The following is an 18,894-nucleotide window of genomic DNA, read 5'->3' as shown; positions in this document are numbered from 1 at the left end:
TCTTGGGTGGTGGTCACTTGCAGCACTAGGCTCCTCTGGGCCCACTGCCCACCCGGGGTCACCTAACACCACCTTGATCTGCACCAGGAACAGGGCCCTTTGCATTTCAACCTGCCCACGAAGCTAGGTACCTCCCAGGGTAGAACGGTGGCTAGGACTGGCTAGAAGAATCCTCCAGGGCCACCCACAACCATTCAGGACCTGGTCAACAGGTCGAGTGGCTCTGGGGAGGCTCAGCTGCAGGACCTCCCTCTTCCCTACCTCTAGCTAAGCTGTGAGCACAGCTGGGTGAAGCGGGCTGACCAGGCTGGGAATGGGGAACTGGCCATTACCGTGTGGAGCGAGCCCATTCCTCACTCAATGTGGGGCATAAGAGTATGGGGCTGCAGTGGGGGGCAACTAGACCAGCTGTCCAGGGCAGAGCTGAGGGAGTCCCAAGGAGTGACCCGCCCCCCACCCAGGTAGCTCTTTTCCTCCAGCATCAGGAGACACACGGGGCCCCAGCACATGAGTCAAGCTGCGGTTCTTCAGGTGCACTTTATTGAACTGGTCTCGGCAGTGGACAGGGAGCCTGACTGCCGCGCCCCCACCCTGCCCTCAGGGGGACCAAAGCCTTCATCCAAGTCGGGGAACAAAGAGGGGCCGCAGTGCTGACCACCCCAAATAAAACGGAACAAAAGAACAAATATTAAGGCGAAGATTAAAAAAAAATTTGCATCACATAATTTACATAACAGCGATGCTCTCTGGCCCGTGTGGTCTGGGGCGGAACTGGCCCTTCTTAGGGACTCTAGGGAGGCCAGGGTTAAAGGCAAGGGACTTCCTGTAACAATGCATCAAGGGGTATTGGAATGACTGTTTAAAAAAAGAGAAAAAAAAAGAACAATGTACACTCAAGTCCTGGCCACACTGTAGAACTTGGGGGATGCTCCAACGACTGTCACCGTCACCGTTCCAGTTTTTAAATCCTGAGTCAAGCGCCAAAACAGAAAAAAAAAAAAAAAGGAAAAAAACCCAAACAACGAATAAAGCCATGCCAATCTCATTTCGTTTTCTGCGCAAGTTAGGTTTTGTCAAGAAAGGGCGTGACGCAGCAGTCACAGTCCGCCTAGAAGCATTTGCGGTGGACGATGGAGGGGCCAGACTCATCATACTCCTGCTTGCTGATCCACATCTGCTGGAAGGTGGACAGCGAGGCCAGGATGGAGCCCCCGATCCACACAGAGTACTTGCGCTCCGGAGGTGCGATGATCTGGGGAAAAGAGAAAGTTAGTGGTGGGTGGTGCACACCTGACCCACACCTGCGGGGCCCCTGGCTAGCACTGGCTAAGGACACTCACCTTGATCTTCATGGTGCTAGGGGCCAGGGCGGTGATCTCCTTCTGCATCCGGTCAGCAATGCCAGGGTACATGGTGGTACCACCAGACAGCACTGTGTTGGCATACAGGTCCTTTCGGATATCCACATCACACTTCATGATGGAGTTGAAGGTAGTTTCGTGGATGCCACAAGACTCCATGCCTGCGGGTAGCAAAAAGTGAGGTTTAGTTTCTGGGGTGGGCTGGGGGCCATGGTGGGGTGCGGATGGGGATGGGGTGGGCTCACTCACTCACCCAGGAAGGAAGGCTGGAACAGCGCCTCGGGGCAGCGGAAGCGCTCGTTGCCGATGGTGATCACCTGGCCATCGGGCAGCTCGTAGCTCTTCTCCAGGGAGGATGAGGAGGCCGCTGTGGCCATCTCCTGCTCGAAGTCCAGCGCCACATAGCACAGCTTCTCCTTGATGTCACGCACGATCTCCCGCTCGGCAGTGGTGGTGAAGCTGTAGCCGCGCTCAGTGAGGATCTTCATGAGGTAGTCAGTCAGGTCCCGGCCGGCCAGGTCCAGACGCAGGATGGCGTGGGGCAGCGCGTAGCCCTCGTAGATGGGCACCGTGTGGGTGACCCCGTCGCCGGAGTCCATCACGATCCCCGTGGTGCGGCCAGAGGCGTACAGGGACAGCACAGCCTGGATGGCCACGTACATGGCTGGGGTGTTGAAGGTCTCGAACATGATCTGCAGGAAGGGAAGCCACGTTAGCCTCGGGGAGCCACCAGGCCCTGGTCGGGCCGGGCCCAGGGACATGCAGAGTGCAGGGACCACGGCCAATGTGCTGGGGAGTCACTTCAGACCGACTGTGCCTACTGAACCCACACGCAGGCCACGGAGCACCCGCCTCGCGGGCCTGCCACACCAGCCAGTGTTAGTACCTACACCCACAGCACTTCCGAGTTTAGACCCCTATCAGAAAGGCAAACACAAGGAAAGACTGCGTCTGGGAAAAGCAAACAGAACCTGCAGAGTTCCCAAGGAGACTCAGGTCAGAGAAGAGAATCCTGGAGAATGGCAAAGAGAGAACAATGAGAAAGGGCGAGGCGCAGCAGAGATAGGCGAGCGAGGGCGGGGGCGGCCCCGCCGGCCACCGACCTGGGTCATCTTCTCACGGTTGGCCTTGGGGTTCAGGGGCGCCTCGGTCAGCAGCACGGGGTGCTCCTCGGGGGCCACGCGCAGCTCGTTGTAGAAGGTGTGGTGCCAGATCTTCTCCATGTCGTCCCAGTTGGTGACGATGCCGTGCTCGATGGGGTACTTGAGCGTCAGGATGCCACGCTTGCTCTGGGCCTCATCGCCCACGTAGGAGTCCTTCTGGCCCATGCCCACCATCACGCCCTGCACGGAAGAAGAGGGGCGCCTTTGGCACCGGCGCGGCGCCCACCGCCCTCCACCCGCCGAGGCGACGGGGGCCCGGACGCGGACGGCCTACCTGGTGCCGGGGGCGGCCCACGATGGAGGGGAAGACGGCGCGGGGGGCGTCGTCGCCCGCGAAGCCGGCCTTGCACATGCCGGAGCCATTGTCGACCACGAGCGCGGCGATATCGTCATCCATGGCGGGCTGCGGGGAACAGACGCTGGGGCTGAGCGCGGGCCGGGGCGGGGCACTTCCGGCGCGCCGCGCCCGTGGGCCGCCAGGGGGCGCCGGCGCGCGCCGCCCGGGACAAAGGAAGCCAGGCTGGCCGCGTTATTACCATAAAAGGCAAACGCGGGCTGGAGGCGGCCCCGCGGCGCGGCAGGAAGCCAGGCCCCCGCCCCCTCCGCCACCAAACCGCGCCCGGCGGGCGGACCGCCGCGGCCACACCCGCCTTCGCGAGCCCGGGAACGCGCGCAGGCGCCCTCGCGCCGAGACCCCGCCCCTTCCGGCCGGGCCAGCGCCCCGCCTCCCGCGCCGGGCCCCAGCGCGCAGGCGCGCGCCCTCGCGCTTGCGCGGAAGCGGCCCGGTCCGGCCCCAGCCCCCACCCGGCCCGGCCCGGGGGGCCCGCCGCGCCCACCGCCCACCCGCCGGGCCTGCCGGACGGCGACGCCCGCTCAAGCCCAGATTCCCGAGCTGCCCCGAGGTCTCCCTTTGACGCCCCCTTGGCTGGCCGCGCCCGGGACCGGCCCCGGCGGCGGCTCCCGCTCCCGCAAGTGGAGCTCCGGGCCGCCCGGGCGTTCGCGCCTCCGAGACGAAACGAGAAGAGCCGGCTGGGCCGGGCGCGCCGAGGCCGGGGCCCAGCGTGCCGGGCCGGGGAGCCGCGGCCGACGGGCGGTGGGCCCTACCTGGTGCGGCGTGGAGCGGAGGAGAGACGAAGGCGGCAGGCAGTAGTCGCGGGCTGGACGCGGGCTCGGCTGTGGCTGCGCGGCGCGTCGCCGGGTTTTATAGGGCGGCGCCGCGGCCGCTCGAGCCATAAAAGGCAACTTTCGGAACGGCGCGCGCTGATTGGCCGTGCGCCGCTCACTCACCCGCCTCGCCGCACAGTGCAGCATTTTTCACCCCCTCTCCCCTCCTTTTGCAAAAAAAAAAAAAAGCCCAGCGCTGGGCTGGAAGAGAGAGAGAGAGCGAGATTGAGGAAGAGGAGGAGGGAAAAGGCTTGGCTCTGGCTGGCCCGGGGTGCTGGGCCCGAGGCCCCGGCACGCCCGTCTCGTCTCCCCCACCCAGTCACCTCCGGGGTACCTGTCACCGGAGCCGTAAAATCCCCCGCGGGTCCGGGCCGCACGGGTGCCCCGGACTGGTGGCGTGCATGCTCCCCCCACCCATAAAGAGCAGTTGGGCGAAGGAGTGGGCAAGGCCCTTGGCTACCTGGGCATGGGGGGGGGGCAGCTGTGCTGGAGGGGCGCTCGCCTTGCAAAAGGAAGGCGAGTTGCCCACTCAAGGCCCGAGGGTGGGGGTGGGGGTGGGGGTGGGGGAGTGAGCCCTGAACAAGGGGTCCCAGGGACCGGTGACTGGAAGTGCCCCTTGACCCTGGAGACCCGCCGCCCGCCCGGCTGCAGGCGTGGGGACAGGTGGGCTTGGCGCAGAGAAACTCAGGGAACACAAGATGCTGGGCACACCCAGCTAGGGCCTGCGCCAGGGCCGTTAGCTGGTGACCTGGGCAGCTGCCCGGAGCTCCGGGGCAGGCAAGCGGATGCTGGGCACAGCGCAGGGCTAGTGCCCACTCTCTCCCTCAGATGGTCCGGATGCTGGCACATGGGGACGGCCACTCCAAGCCCCAGGCCGAGGGGGCGGGGCAGCAGGCCAGTGGAAGGCCAGCTGTTCTCCTCAAGGACCTCAGGCCCTGGCAACCCCCTCCCCCCCACACAGACACACCAGTGACCCCTGCCCTCCTGCAAGAGCGAGTGCCCAGAAGTTCTGGGAGACCCTGCCTACACCCCAGGAGAGGCCAACTGCATGTGGCAGATGGAAACTGAGGGTTGAGTGCCCCAGGGGAGCGGGAGCCTCCTGACACTGGGCTTTCACGTGAAGGAAATGGGGCAGGGGCTACCCGGGAGAGACAGGGGCACCCTGTTCTGTCTCTGGCCATGGGGCCCCGCGACATTGAGATACACGGTAGGTGCTCCAGGCGACTGAACCCAGGGAAGCTCCGTCTGCCCATATATGGACGCGAGAAGAGGCCGTTGGGTCTGCCCCGCAGGAGGAGGCCGGAGGGGCCCTGGGAAGGTTGTCCTGGCGGTGGCCAGGTGGGAGGGTGACAGTCATCCATGCCCTGCAGGTCCCAGCTCAGGGCTAGAGAAGGGCCCAACCCCCAGCCCACTGGGCCTGCTGGGCCTGGCCTTATGCGTCTTCCTCGCCGGCCTCTTGCCAGTTTTCTTGATGTGCCGGCCCCTCGGTCCCCACGCTGGGACCACACCGTGCCGGCTGCTGCTCGCTTAGGGCTGTGCCGAGCCCAACAGCAGAAACAGAGCAGGGCTGGTGGGGGGGGAGGGGGACATCTGCTGTGTACCCTCTGGCATCCTGGATGCAGAGCAGCCCTTGGGTGCTTAAGCAGCATCTGTGCTGCCACTGCGCCTCATCTCTGGCCAACACACGGGTCCCAATGAAGGCGGGAGCACCCCAGACGTTCTGGTTCTGCTGCAGTACCCACTTCCTGGAGCTCTCCTATGCATTCTGCAAAACCTATCCAAGGGAAAGCCCCTTCTCGGGTGGCCTTTAAGTCTGTCCTCAGAAGGGACCCTGATGGTGGGACTGGGTGGGTGCTGGGCGGCCAGCGGGGGAGGGGAGGCTAAAGAGCAAGGCCTTTGAGAAGGGAAAGAGGAAGTGCAGGGAGCAGAGGAAGGGGCGGGCCGGCTGAGGGGAAGTGCCCCGCGGAACTTGGCCTTGCAGGGAGTTTTCGCCTGTGGAGGCAGGTGCCTTGCAGGGAGTTTTCGCCTGTGGAGGCAGGTGCCAGCCCAGGGCCACTGGACACTGGGGAACTTTCTGTGGTTCCCCTCAGCAGGCAGGGCTGCAGGGCCCCAGCCCCTGGACAGTTCAGCCAAGACCCTCCTCCCTCCTCCCTCCCTCCCTTCCGGAAGCAGCCCCCACACAGCTGTCCTGCCCAGTGGGGACCCCTAAGCTCTGTTTAGGTGGAGAACTGGCGTTGGAGGGAGCTGGAGACCCTGAGGCAGAGTGTGTCCTGCGTCCAGGAGGGCCCAGGAGGGTGGCACACGGGAAACACGCCCTCCTTTGTTGCCCTGTGAGGCCCAACCCAGCCCTCCACATCACCGCTCTTCACAGAGGAGGAAACTGAGGCCCAAACGGGTCCACACAGCTCCCTAGGAAGGACTCAAGCCACTGCCACTCCCCAGGGCTGGGTCCAAAGGCCATTTCAAAGTCTGGGTTCGCGGGCCCCACCCCTCAGCGGGGGCAGCGGTCACCGTCCCTGGCCACCCAGCTGCACTGCGCCCCTTTTTGTTCCTCTCCCGAGATAGCCTGGGCAGATCTTTGCTCCCAACTCTTCCTTTGCCCTCAGGGATGGCGTCTAGGCTGGCCCCTTCCAGGAAATTGGCCCGGACCTTCCCCTCCATAACCAAAAGTGCTCCTGCTCTTTTTTTTTTTTTTTTTTTGCTTTTTGGGTCACACCCGGCAATGCACAGGGGTTCCTCCTGGCTCTGTGCTCAGGGGACCATATGGGATGCTGGGAATCAAACCCGGGTTGGCCACATGCAAGGCAAACGCCCTACCCGCTGTGCTATTGCTCCTGCCCATCCTGCTCTTTTTTAAAATTTTTATTTTCCTTTTTTATTGTTTGGTGAAGCAACAAAGTTTTTATTGAAACTTACTTAGGAAGCTGTGAGAGGAGAGAAAGGGAAAGAGAGAACACAGGTTTCTCCAGATGGAAACAAGCAAGCAGAGAAACATGAAGAAAGCCAGGGGGTGGTGTCAGCGGGCAGCATGGGCTTCTGCCCTTTCAGCAGACTCACCCCCAGCCCACCGTAGAACAAGGGCACAACTGGGCGGCATCCCACCAAGCCTGCCCCGCCCCAACTCTCGAACCCAACCCGGGGTGGCACAGCCCCAGGCTCCGCTGCAGGGGTGCGGTGGAAGGGGAGTGAGTCTACAGAAAGCAGGTATAATGGTCACAGTCTACACAGGCTGAGAGCTCAGCTCAGGGGGTTATGCCTTGTTTTCTGTTTTTGTTTTTTGCTGTGGGGCCACACCCAGGGGTGCTAAGGGATCACTCCTGGGAGTGCTCAGGGGACCATATGGAATGCCAGGGATCAAACCCGGGTCAGTGGGGTGCAAGGCAAATGCTCTTCTCTTTGCTATCGCTCTGGCCCCACTGTCCAGGGTTTATTAGAGAAAGCAGTCAAGGAGGGCTCCTTGCAGGAGGTGGCCCCAGGTAGAGGGCTGTGCTGTGCTGTGCTGTGCTGTGTGTGCTCTGGCAGTACCAGGGTGCTGGTCTCCTCCCTTGGCCCATCCTCCAGCCAGAATCTCCCAGGCTTTACCAGGCACCTCCCACTGGCTGATGCCATCCAGGGCAGGAGGTTCCTGCCCTGCCCTGGAGAAGCAGGGGCTTCTGACACTTGTGAGAGTCTTTGCAAACCACCTCCTCTTTTTTTTTTTAATTTTTATTAGTGAAACACCATGAGGTACAGTTGTAGACTTACAAATTTTTGTGCTTGGGTTTCAATTATACAATGATCGAGTACCCATCCCTCCACCAGTGCCCATTCTCCACCACCACTAATCCCAGTATCCCTCCCACCCCCCATCCCCCCATCCCACCCTGTCTCTGTGGCAGGGCATTCCCTTTTGTTCTCTCTCTCCTTTTGGGTGCTGAAACCACCTCCACTTAACCCCGTGCCCCAGGGGACACGGGGAGGCCAGAGGGGTCTTTCCAGCCTGCTGCCAGTTTGCATTCTGCAGAAACAAGATGGGGGCCACCTCCCTCCATGCACCTGCGCCTGCACACACCAGCCCCCAGTCCTAGACAAGGAGGGTGGTGTGGTACAACCCAGGTGGGGGCAGCCTCAGGTGGGGGGCGGGGAGCAGGGATAGGTGGGCAGCAGCGCTTTCTGCCTCACAGATGGACCCTGGTGTGGGGGGAAGGTGACATTTCAGTTGGAACATGGGAAAAACATTTCTGGTCCTGGTCAAGATGTGAGTTTATTTATTTGCTGTGTGTGTGTGTGTGTGTGTGTGTGTGTGTGGTGTTTGGGTCACACCTAGCTGTGCTTAGGGCTGACTCCTTACTCTGCTCTGGGGTCACTCCTGGCGGGCTCAGTGGGCCTCTGTGGTGTTGGGGATTGAACTAGGGTCGGTCACATGCCAGGCAAGTGCCTTGGCCCCTGGACAGTCTTTCCAGTCAGCCCAGATAATTTTATTCTCTTCTCTTTTTGCCTTTTTTTTTTGCTTTTTTTGGGGGTCACACCCAGCAATGGTCAGGGTTCCTCCTGGTTTTGCACTCAGGAATTACTCCTGGCAGTGCTTGGGGGATCATATGGGATGCCGGGGATTGAACCCAGGTCAGCCGCATGCAAGGCAAACGCCCTATCCGCTGTGCTATTGCTCCGGCCCCTATTCTGTTTTCATTTTGGACTCTCAAGCAGTGCTCTGGAGGCCCAGGGGCCACTCCAGGTGGTTTTCAGTAGCCCCTGGGCTGACAATTCCATGCAAGGGCCTAAGGATATGGCCAGGACCACCAGAGTCAGCCTCCACCAAGGTGCTGGGGGGGCCACACAATGCCAGGGAGCAAATTCTGTCCTTGCATGCATGTCAACAAGCACCCCTGACCCCAAGCAGTCCAAGACGCGGCTTTGTAGTTCTCTCACCAGCCCTGTCACCTCCTGCTCGAATACTCCAAGCAGGAGGGGCTGCAGAGCCTGACCCCCCCCCCCCCGCCTTACCCCTGCTTACCTTGCTATCAGGATCTTGGGGGTGCCCACCCAGCAGCTGACACCTGAATTTATTTTTATTTTTGGGCTCTGCGTTCAGGAATTGTTCCTGGTGGGTTTGGGGGACCCTATGGGGTGCCGGGGATTGAACCTGGGTTGGCTGTGTGCAAGGCAAGCGCCCTCCCCTGTGCTATCTCCCTGGCCCTGACGCGTGGATTTCTGAGGCACTGAACAGCCATGTCTGTGCAACAGCATTGGCCGTGGCACCACATACCCTCCCCCCCCCCCCCCAAGTCTGGGTCCACCCCCTCACAGCCCTGCTTCCCCTCCCCCATGTGTCTGCATGTGCACAGGGGTGTGTGTCTCTGAGTCTGTATGCATGCATCTGTGTGTGTACGCGTGCCTGTGTCTGCGCATGTCTCTGAGCGTGTCCTGTGGGCCTGTGTGTTTGTGTGTGATGACTATCGAGATAATTCTTACAACCCCAGAGGTGTTTGAAACCGGTTCCCCTCCCCCCCACACTTTGGGGCAGTGTGTCCTGGAGCAGGGGACCCTCCCAGAGTCACCCAGAGGTCAGGGCAGTGCCTGAGGCACTGGACAGGCTGGGCCCCAGCAGTGAGGAGGAGGGGGCTGAAGCCCCAGGCCCCAGGCCAGCTAGGGGGGGTGGTCTTCAGTCCTGGGGCTCCACCCCTCCCCCCACTTCCCTGTCTAGCTCAGGAAGCTGGAGGAGGGGTGAGGGGTGCTCCATCACAGCCTGAGGAAGTGAAAGGGGACCCAGAAAGAAGGCGTCTCCTAGTGCAGGGCAGGGCGGGGCAGCTGACTCACCCACGGGCGCAGCCGCCTCCCCTGTCCATCCTTCCCAGTCAGTGTGGGGCTGTGTCACCACACACAGCCCCGCGCCCGGCCAGCTAAGCAGGGACTCTCCCTGAGTCTCAGCCTGGCAAACCCAGTTAGGCCCCACCATGCATTGCTCAGCTTACCAGAACATTTTGGAATCCTTCCTCCCTAGACCCGTTTCCTGTGAGGACTCAGTTCTCAGTCTCTAGTCATAGATGGGTAAAATGAAGAGTGGGGGGGTGCATCCCATATGTGGGCTCCTCCCGAGATGCCTTCGGACACTGGCTCCGGGCCACGGGGCCTGGGCTTCCCTGCAACAGAAACGCACCTTCTCCGGGAGCTTCTGGCCTGGCCTTCCCGGCCTACCGCGCCCATGCAGAGCCCAGGCCTCATACCCTGAGACCCCCTCCTACCCTGCATGAGCCTGAGTGCTGGGTCGGGGGTCTGGGCAGGATCTCAGGGGGGGCCCCCACTCCTTGGAAGAGGAGGGAGAGAGACTTGTATACCAGTGTATGCACGTATCTGCAGATGGACGTATGTGCCCATGCATATGTGTGTGCCCACGTGCACGCATCCACGTATACATGCAGCCATGAATGTGGATTCTCGTGCGTGTGTGTGTGTGTGTGTGCGCGCGCACCCACCTACCCCGCAGCTCTCCGTGGCTTGTCACACTCTAGCAGGCCTAGAGTCACCTCTTCCTTCCCTCCCCCCACCCCCCTCCACAAGGGAACCCCAGACTCACCTCTGAGAGGCTGTGGGGGAGCAGAGAAGGAACAAAATCCAAAGGGTTCTCTCAGCACGAAACCCCCAGTCAGCCGGGAGCAACAGTACATGAGCAAGGCGCTTGCCTGGCAAGGAGCCAGCCTGGGTTTGACCCCCAACACCCCCCATGTCTCGTCAGGAGTGATCCCTGAGCACACAGCCAGAAGTGAGCCCTGAGCACCAGCAGGTGTGGACCCAACAAACAGAAATAGACAAAAAAGAACCCCCGAAATGTATAAATCACCAGTGAGACAAAAGGTGGGGGGGGGGGCGAGGAGCCCAATGCCTGGTCCTCCAGGACTGACCCCCAGGTGTGACCACACACCAAGGAGGGGAGAAGCTGGGGCAGGCCACATCCTGGCGCGTGAGGCCAGGGGTTCAACCCCAGGTCCCGAAGCAGAAGAGGCCCCCTGGGAGGCAGATGGAAACCCATGCGAACTCCGGCTTGTAGAGGTGGAGCCGACCAGCAGAGTGTCCTCAGACCGATGCCCATCTGCCCATCTGTGTGCCCAGTCCAGCGTGCCTGTGAGAGGGAATGCCGCGTCCATGGGCACAGCACGGAACGTTTTCCAGGGAAGCAGACAGAGCATGCTGGGCAGAGATCAGGGACAAGCGCGACCGTGGGCTGTGGGTGCGGGCCTGAGGGCGACAGGGGGTTCTGGGGTCAGGAACGCCCCGGCCTGGGATGTGGCGAGGACACCCGTTTCAGTCTGACATTCATGTCACCGAGTGTAAGGAGGCATCTCCTGAGCCCAGCTCCCTCACACAGGCTCCCACCTGCCCACGGGCCTTTACACACCTCTGGTGCCTTTCTGAGCTCTGCAGCCTTTCAGGTCTCAGCAAAAACATCACCTGGTGGTCCAGAAAGCCATCCCCGATCACTAGAGGTTGCAGTGCTCTTGTGGGCCCCACATGCCAAGCCAATAATTAGAGGTGATTACGGGGTTACTCTCCCTCCCCACTCCACAGGCTGCGGCCACCACAGGCCACGTGTGTTTGTAATCACCGTGGGATCCCCAGCTCATTGGGGCTGTTTGTTTTTTGACCACACCCAGCAGTGCTCTGGGGTCTGGGGAAGGAGGGTAAGTTAAGTCTCGGAAGGGCCCTGCAGTGTCGAGTGGATGGCAGGCCTGTGTTCCACCCACTGGGCTCTCCGGCCCTCTCAGCAGCCTGCTAAGGAAGTTTTTGCTTCCAGCACAGAGGTAGGGGGATAGGGCGGGGGAAGGAAGGAGAAAGAGGAAGAAGAAAGGAAGAGGAAGGAGGAGAAAGGATGGAGAAAGGAAGGGAAAGGTGGAAAAAGGGAGGGGGAGGGAGGAAGGAGGGAAGGTGCCCTGGTACAGCCCCTGCAAGCTGGTGTCTCTGCTTTGTGCTGTTGCTGAGGACCAGGGCTCAGAAGGAAAGGCTGGGCCAGCTTCAGGCTCACCTTCCAGTGCTCTCTGGGACACGTGTGGGGTGTCTGTGGGTGACCGTGGGAAGGGTGCACCGGAAGTTCCTCGGGTCCCCAGCGGGTTCACCTGTTCTCCGGGGACTCTCCCGGTTGGTCTCCAGACCCGCTCTGCAGAGCCCACGGGTTTGCATGGTACATGGGTCAGGCAGCCCGGACGCAGTGGGGGTAGGGACGCCGGCCTGGGGAGCCCACCCAAGTCTTATTCCGTGGGCCAGGAGCAGCTCAGACCTGAGGGGTCCCGGGGAGAGGCACTGGCTGCCTGGGATCACACCCACTCCAGTGCCTTCTCACCGACCTGCCGGGTCAAAGGTCGAGGGCTGAGCTAAGCCCTGGCCCACAGGAATGGGGACCTGTGCAGACCGGGTGGGGAGCACCGAGGACCCCGTGACCTCCCTTTTGAAGCTCCTAAAGATCAGAGATGGGGGACACACGTACAGGCAGACACGAATTCCAGGTCCGCCTCAGGGTCAGTGTTGAGGCTATCAGGAGGCCACCAGGGAGCTGGAGGCAAGGCCGTGTTGATCCCCACACCCAATATGGCCCCTCAGCCCACCAGGAATGAGCCCTGAGCACAGAGCCAGGAGTGAGCCCTGAGCACACCAGGGGCAGTGTTGCCAAAGGAGAGAGACAGACAGACAGAGACAGAGACTGAGAGAGGGAAGAAGGGAGAGGGGGAGAAAGGGAGAGGGAGAGAGGAGGAAGAGGAAGATTGAGGAGCACAGAGACTGCTTTGGTGAAGGCTTGAGCTGCTCTGAGCCAGCAGGTGTGAGGTGTGAGGGGCTGCTGTGAGGGGCAGGTCACAGGGCAGGAATGCAAGGGAGTCGCAGGCAGGCAGGCAGGGCGGTGGCAGTGGAGCAGCTGGCGCCAGGAATGCCTGGGGCAGGTGTGTCTCGGGGACAGTGGGCTGGGCTCCAGCAGGGACTTTGTCCCCTCCGGATGAGTGTGGCTGGGGGCCCTGGAGGGGGCAGGAGACTGGCCAGAGTAATGACTGCTCAGTAATGACGCCCAGTAATGACACAGTGAAGGCTTCACTTTCCCCTGCTCTGGAGTTGGGGACTTAGCATGTGCCCAGGGGCAGTGCAGGCGAGCTGGTGTGCATGAGGGCTGCACCCGGGCGCCTCCCCGACCCCCCTGCATGCTGTCCAGCCGGACCCTTTTCCAGAGCAGGGGGAGAGGGTGGGGTGCCCGAGTGTGTCTCCCCAGGTCGGCCAAAGCCCCTGTTCCTGCAAACTTGGCTGCCCCATGGCTGGCTGTGCGAAAGGACAAGGTCCCCAAGTCAGAGATGAGGCTGATGGGCAAAGGGCTGTGCCCAGGCTGGCACGGGGCCAGAGGAACAGGGCATCAATTTCTCCCGGGAGGGGAGCGGTGCAGGGAGCACAGGATGGGCCCAGCTTCCGGCCGTGCCCGGGTCAGAGGCCAAAGGGCCGCCTGGAGTCCACCGTGCACGCCCTCCGGAGCTGCATCCTGACAGCTTGCTGTTCCCCGGAGCAGAGGGCGCCCGGGGCGTGGGGCGGGGGGGGGGGGGGGGGCCGCGGGGCCCCACGCCTGCACCCAGCACCGGCTGAGGGTCCTGCCGCACCCCTTCCTGGGAGGGCGGGGCCACGTGCGCACCCACGCGCGGAGTGGGGGCGGGGCCTGGCCGGCCAGGAGCAAGGGGATTGGCGCCCAGGCCTGTCCATCCAGGCAGGCACCCCCCCCTCCCCCCGCCCCCCCCCCCGGGAATCACTGCCCGGTACGGCTCCCGGTGGGCGACCCCCACGCGCCGCGGGCACTTGGGAATACCCACGATTCCTGGGGTGGGGGGTCCAAGGCGTCAGAACGGAACCTTATCCTGGCCCGGCCGAGCGACAGGAACGGAACCCGGGTGGGCCGGGGGGACCCTCTCCGTGGGGTGGCCGAGGATGGGGGAGGCGGGTCGGGCCGGGCCGGGCCGCGCTGCTTATCGGGTAGCCCACGTGGCCGGGCGCGGGCCGGGCTGCGCGGGGGCAGATAAGCCCGGCAAGTCCCGCGGGGCAGGACGCGACCCCCGCCGCCCCCCGCGCCCGCCCTGCGGCCCGACTTCCTCTCCATAAAAGGCGAAGTTCGGGCAGCGCCCGGGGAGGGGGCCGGGCCCAGGCCCTGGACCGCCCTCGCGGGTCCCCTCCTCCCGCGGGCCCCGATCGGATCATCCCGCTTCCGCCCCCCGCCCCCCGCCGCCCCGCACGGCCCGGGACCCCCGGAAGCGGCCACGGAGCACGAGGCCACGTGGCGCCGGGCCCCGCCGTCCGGCACGTCCCGGGGGCTTGGGGTCCCCTCCGCGCCCACTCCCGCCTCTGGTCCCGCTTCCTGCCCCTTACAGCCTCAGTTTCCCCATCCGTCCCGCCGGGGAGACAGACAGGGGCACCCAGTTAAGTGCAGCCCCGCCCCCGGCGAGAGTGGGCAGCGCTCCGGCCCCGCGGGCGGGCGTCCCGGCCGCAACCTCAGTTTCCCTTTCGGTACGCGCGGGAAGGGCTCGGCCGCCGGGCTGCGGGGGGAGGGGGCGGCCCCGTCCGTAGCCCATGGGGCCGCCTTAAAAGGCAACGGCGGCGGGTCGGCTCCAAACTTAGTCATCTGGCCCCGCGGCTGCCACACTTCCTCCCCGAACTTCCCGTTCTAGCCCGCCTGAGGGGCTCTGGCCTGGAGGAGGGTCCCGGGCTGGGGGGCACGCCCCGCCCCCCTCTCTCTGGGCTCTAAGCTTTAACCCCCTGGCGGCCAGACCGGCTGGCCCAGTCGGGATGGGGGACACTGACCCCCAGCGCCGCCTCTGGGGGCCTGAGCCGCAGCCTTAGTGTGTATATATACATATATATAACATATATAAGTATGTGTTCTTTTTTTATTTTGAGAGGGACCCACACTTAGCGATGCATAGGGCTTACTACGGGCTCTGCACCCCAAATGGTCCCCTGAGCACTGCCAACACTTATCCCTGAGCACAGAGCTGGAGTCAGCCCCGAGCATTGCCGGGTGAGGTTCCCCAAACAACAGAGCTCACAGATTGGAAGTTGAGCCCCCTTTACAGACAGGAGGGGGGTGCTGTGCAGGCTGAGAGCTGGAGGAGGTAGTCTGAGCAGGTGGGATGTGCCATGCGGAGCCCCGGGTGACTGAGTGTTCGGTCCAGGGCCCATGGCTCCCTCAGGCCAATGGCCCAGTTCAGCCTGGCCAGGAAGGCTTGTGTTTCTGACAAATGGGGTCAGCCAGTCCTGTGCCCTCCTTCCTGTCCTGTCCAGACTGTCTTGTCCCCAGCCAGGGTCACACTAGGTGAGGCACAGGCCACAGCAGCCGACTCCTATAGGAAGTGGGGACGTGTTTGGAAGGTGGGTGCCAGCCAACTAGGCAGCTGCTTGGAGCACTGTCGGGGAGCAGGGTCCAGAGCACTGCAGGAGGAGGGGTGGGCATAAGGAAGGGCTTCCAGAGGGGCTGGAGAAATTGAACAGCAGGTGGGGCACTTGCGCGTGGCTGACTAGGGTTTGATTCCCAGCATCCCCATAGGGTACCTGAGCCCCGCCAGGGGTGATCCCTGAGTCCTGGCACAGGAGTAAGCTGTGAGCACAGCTGGGCGTGGCACCACAAAACAAAAATAAAGAAACTCCCAAATACCGTCTGGGCTCTGTGTATGCAGTGCTGAGGAGCCTTCAGCACCCCCACCTGTGGCCCCAAAACAAAAAGAGAAAGAAGAAGCAAAAGGCCCCGTGATCAGGGCAAGGGGTGGAGGAAGGCCGGCTGGCAGCACTCGCACTTGGGGGAATCAGAACCCAGACGCGGGGCTGGAGCGATAGCACAGCGGATAGGGCATTTGCCTTGCACGCGGCCGACAGGGGTTTGAATCCCAGCATCCCATATGGTCCCCCAAGCACCACCAGGAATGATTCCTGAGTGCATGAACCAGGAGTAATTCCTGCGCATCGCCGGATGTGACCCCCCCCAAAAAAAAGAACCCAGACGCAATGAGGCCGAAGTGAGGGCGGAGGGGGGCAGCCCCCACAAACGGGAAGCCTGGTAGGGGGACAGAAAGTGCCCCCTTCCCAGAGGTCCCTGGGAGCAGGTGCTGCCGGCTGAGGCTGAGGCCAGCTGGGCTGTGGGGACTGCTTCGGGCGCCCCCTCGTGGGCACGTTTGTCCCCGCAGAGAGACCCGGGCAGGCCTACCGGTGTGGTGTGTCCGACCGCAGCTGTTCTTCCCCTCAAATTTCCTTTTTTTTTTTTTTGGTCTTGCTTTTGGACCGCACCCAGCAGTGCTGGGGGACTATGTGGGATGCTGGCATCAAGCCCCCCTGCAAAGCAAGCCCCCACCCCTCGCTGGGCCGTCCTCCAGCCCCTATTCATTGAGTTCTTTGTTGCCAGTTTTTGGGGGCCACACCCCGCAGCACTCAGGGGCTCCTCCCGGCTCCACACTCAGGGACTCACTCCTCACAGTGCTCGGGGCATATGTGGGGGACTGGGGATGGAACCCAGGTGGCCGCCTGCGGACAGGGATGCCGAGGCGCCTGGAGTCTCTGGGATGCGTTATCTGAAAATGCATTCATTTTTTAAAAAAAAGTATCCACTGGGGGCCGGAGCGATAGCACGCGGCCTGGACGCGGCTGGTCGGGTTCCATCCCCCGCACCCCAGGAGTGGCCCTGAACACCGCCGCCGCCGCCGGTGGGGACCCACAGCTCCCTCCCCTCCAAGGTTCGGAGAGGGGGTCGCGAAGCAGCCGCAGCACGCGCCAGACCCCCGAGCAGCTCCGGGCCCGGCGGCGCCAGGACGAGGTGCGGGGCCGCGGCTCTGGGGTCTGCGACCGCCGCCGCCTCCCAGGCGCCCGCCCGGGTGGGCTCCGAACACCAGAGCGGAGCATCGAGGGTTTGGGGGCGGGGTGCACCGGGCCGGTCCCCTCCGGCGGCGCGCACCCGGCCACACGGCCGCCCCGTGCAGCCCGCGGGGAGCCCACCAGCTCCGGGAGCAGGTGGAGGCGGCGGGGCCGGTGCTCTCAGGCACCGCGACGCGCTCACACCCGGCCCAGGTGAGTGCCCGGCCGCCGCCCAGGCCCTGAATGACACTTATTGTTCTCACGGTGGCAGCGGCTGCAACCTCGGAAGTGACTCAGCGGAATTCCTGGGAGCTGGGGGCGGTGGCGGGGACTCGCCGGCGGCCGGGGCGTGGCCTGCAGCGAGGCTCCGCCCATAGACACGCCCAGCCCGGTCCGCCCAACCCCCCCCCTTCTGGCGCTGCGGTAGCCCACCCGAGAAGAATGGGAATGTGCGCGCCTGTTACCGAGGGAGTGTGTGCGCGTGCATGCGTGTGAGTGTTGCAGAGGGAGTGTGTCTGCGTTACAGGAGTGGGTGTTACAGAGGGAATATGTGTGTTACAGAGGGAGTGTGTGTTAGGGTGTGTGCGTGCGTGCATGTGTGTGTGTGTTTTACAGAGGGAGTGTGCGCATGTGCATGCATATATGTATTGCAGAGGGAGTGTGTTCGTGCATGTGTGTGAGTATGTCTGTGCTACAGACGGAGTGTGTATTAGCACGTGGCCTGGACTGTTATAGAGGGTGCATGTGGATGTTATAGAGGGAATATGTGTGTTACAGAGGGAGTGTGTGCATGCGTGTATACGTGTATTGCAGAGGGAGTGTGTGCATGCATGCGTGTGTGTTACAGAGGGAGTGTGTGCATGCGTGTTTATGTGTGTTGCAGAGGGAGTGTATGTTAGAGGGACTACGTGTGTTACAGAGGGTACATGTGGGTGTTTTAGAGGGAATGCGTTGTTGCAGATGGAGTGTGTGCATGCATGCATGTGTGGTACAGAGGGAGTGTGTGTGTGTGTGTGTGTGCGCGCGCTCACGTGCGCCTGCCCCATGATACATGAAGAAATTCAAGAAGCCAAGAAGTATCAGGAAAGCTGGCGTGGAAAGGGGGCTTGTGGATTTCCATCTTTGTGGACCCACTGCTTCTCTGCCTGGCCCTGGATGGAAGAAAATGGGGTGTTGTGGCGACGGGTTTTCTTTCCAGTTCTGGGGCTCAGGGCCTGGGCTAGTGGAGTTGCCCCCGACTGGCCTGCTCCAGCCCGCTAAAGAGGACTTCAACCAGGCACAGTCCTGACCTGGTGTGAGCTGAGACGTGGGTGGTTAAGGTCCTTCAGGCTTCAGTGATGTTTGAGCAAAGAAGCAGAGCAGTATGGCACCAATGTGTTGAGAACTGAGCCTCAGTTTGCCAGCACATGCAGTGGGTATAACGACCCCCCCAAAAAAAAAACAATTTGTTGGAGATAGTGTGGGGCTTGTGTTCTGTCTGTCAAACTCACTGAATTCAGGACAGGGCCAATGTTTCCTACCACCTCGTGGCGGGACTGAAAAGATCAATGAAAAACTCGCCAAGTACCCCATATCGAGGCAATTTTACCAGGACACCTCAGATGGAGCAGGTGTGCCCTCTCCATCTAGATGAAACCCCATAAACTTCCAGAAGCAAAACCCAGGTACACTGGTTCAGGGACTAAGGTTCCAGGACACATGGTGGCAGTGGAGATGGGCCAGCCCTTCCCATCTCCCCGCCCGTTGGGGTCCTGGCTGTCACATCCATGATCTGCCTCAGGACTCCATCTCAGAGCATCAAGGGCCTTGACCCAGAGACTCCCAAATGAATCTCAAAATGGATTAGCTGGATTGGAGCGATAGCACAGCGGGTAGGGTATTTACCTTGAGCGCAGTGAACCTGGGTACGATTCCCAGCATCCCATATGGTCCCCCCGAGCACCGCCAGAAGTAATTCCTAAGTGCAGAGCCAGGAGTAACTCCTGAGCATCACCGGGTGAGACGCCAAAATAAATGCAAATGGTTGAAGTCCAGAGACATCTCTGTAGGGAGCTAATCCTTCTTTTTTTTTCTTTTTTCTTTTTGGGTTACCCCTAGCAATGCACAGGGGTTACTCCTGGCTCTGCACTAAGGAATTACTCCTGGCGGTGCTCGGGGGACCATTATGGGATACTGGGAATCGAACCCGGTCGGCTGCACACAAGGCAAACTCCCTACCCGCTGTGCTATCGCTCCAGCCCCCCCCCATTTACAATTTTAGACCTCTCATGATATTCATAATAAGCAATAGAAAATAAATTATCTAGCATCTGCCCCTGGCAGGCAGGCTTGAATAGTGGTGGGAAAATTCAAAATAATGGTGGTGGGACGCTGTAATGGTG

General features: G+C 62.0%; 1 protein-coding gene across 1 annotated transcript; it reads right to left on the bottom strand.

Annotated features, from left to right (window-relative positions):
- Positions 1 to 518: 518 nt before the first annotated feature.
- Positions 519 to 3,769, bottom strand: ACTB (actin beta). The gene is made up of 6 exons (XM_056128560.1): positions 3,629 to 3,769; positions 2,799 to 2,927; positions 2,465 to 2,704; positions 1,615 to 2,053; positions 1,341 to 1,522; positions 519 to 1,252 (listed from the first exon to the last, which is right to left on the bottom strand). The coding sequence occupies exons 1-6, from the start codon at positions 3,755 to 3,757 to the stop codon at positions 1,109 to 1,111; spliced, it is 1,263 nt and encodes a 420-aa protein (XP_055984535.1). The 5' UTR covers positions 3,758 to 3,769; the 3' UTR covers positions 519 to 1,108.
- Between the last annotated feature and the right edge of the window lie 15,125 nt (positions 3,770 to 18,894).

The sequence above is a fragment of the Sorex fumeus genome, unplaced genomic scaffold (assembly GCF_029834395.1).
Source record: "Sorex fumeus unplaced genomic scaffold, SorFum_2.1 ptg000064l, whole genome shotgun sequence".
Lineage (NCBI taxonomy): Eukaryota > Metazoa > Chordata > Mammalia > Eulipotyphla > Soricidae > Sorex > Sorex fumeus.
This window is presented reverse-complemented; position numbering and strand designations above follow the sequence as displayed.

Bases quoted from the DNA above. Each gene is read 5' to 3' on its own strand.
- ACTB (XM_056128560.1), bottom strand. From the start codon at position 3,757: ATGGCTCGAGCGGCCGCGGCGCCGCCCTATAAAACCCGGCGACGCGCC. The intron at 2,928-3,628 runs GTAGGGCCCACC...TGTTCCCCGCAG, and splicing joins TCCGCTCCACGCCGCACCAG to CCCGCCATGGATGACGATAT. The intron at 1,253-1,340 runs GTGAGTGTCCTT...TCTTTTCCCCAG, and splicing joins CTAGCACCATGAAGATCAAG to ATCATCGCACCTCCGGAGCG.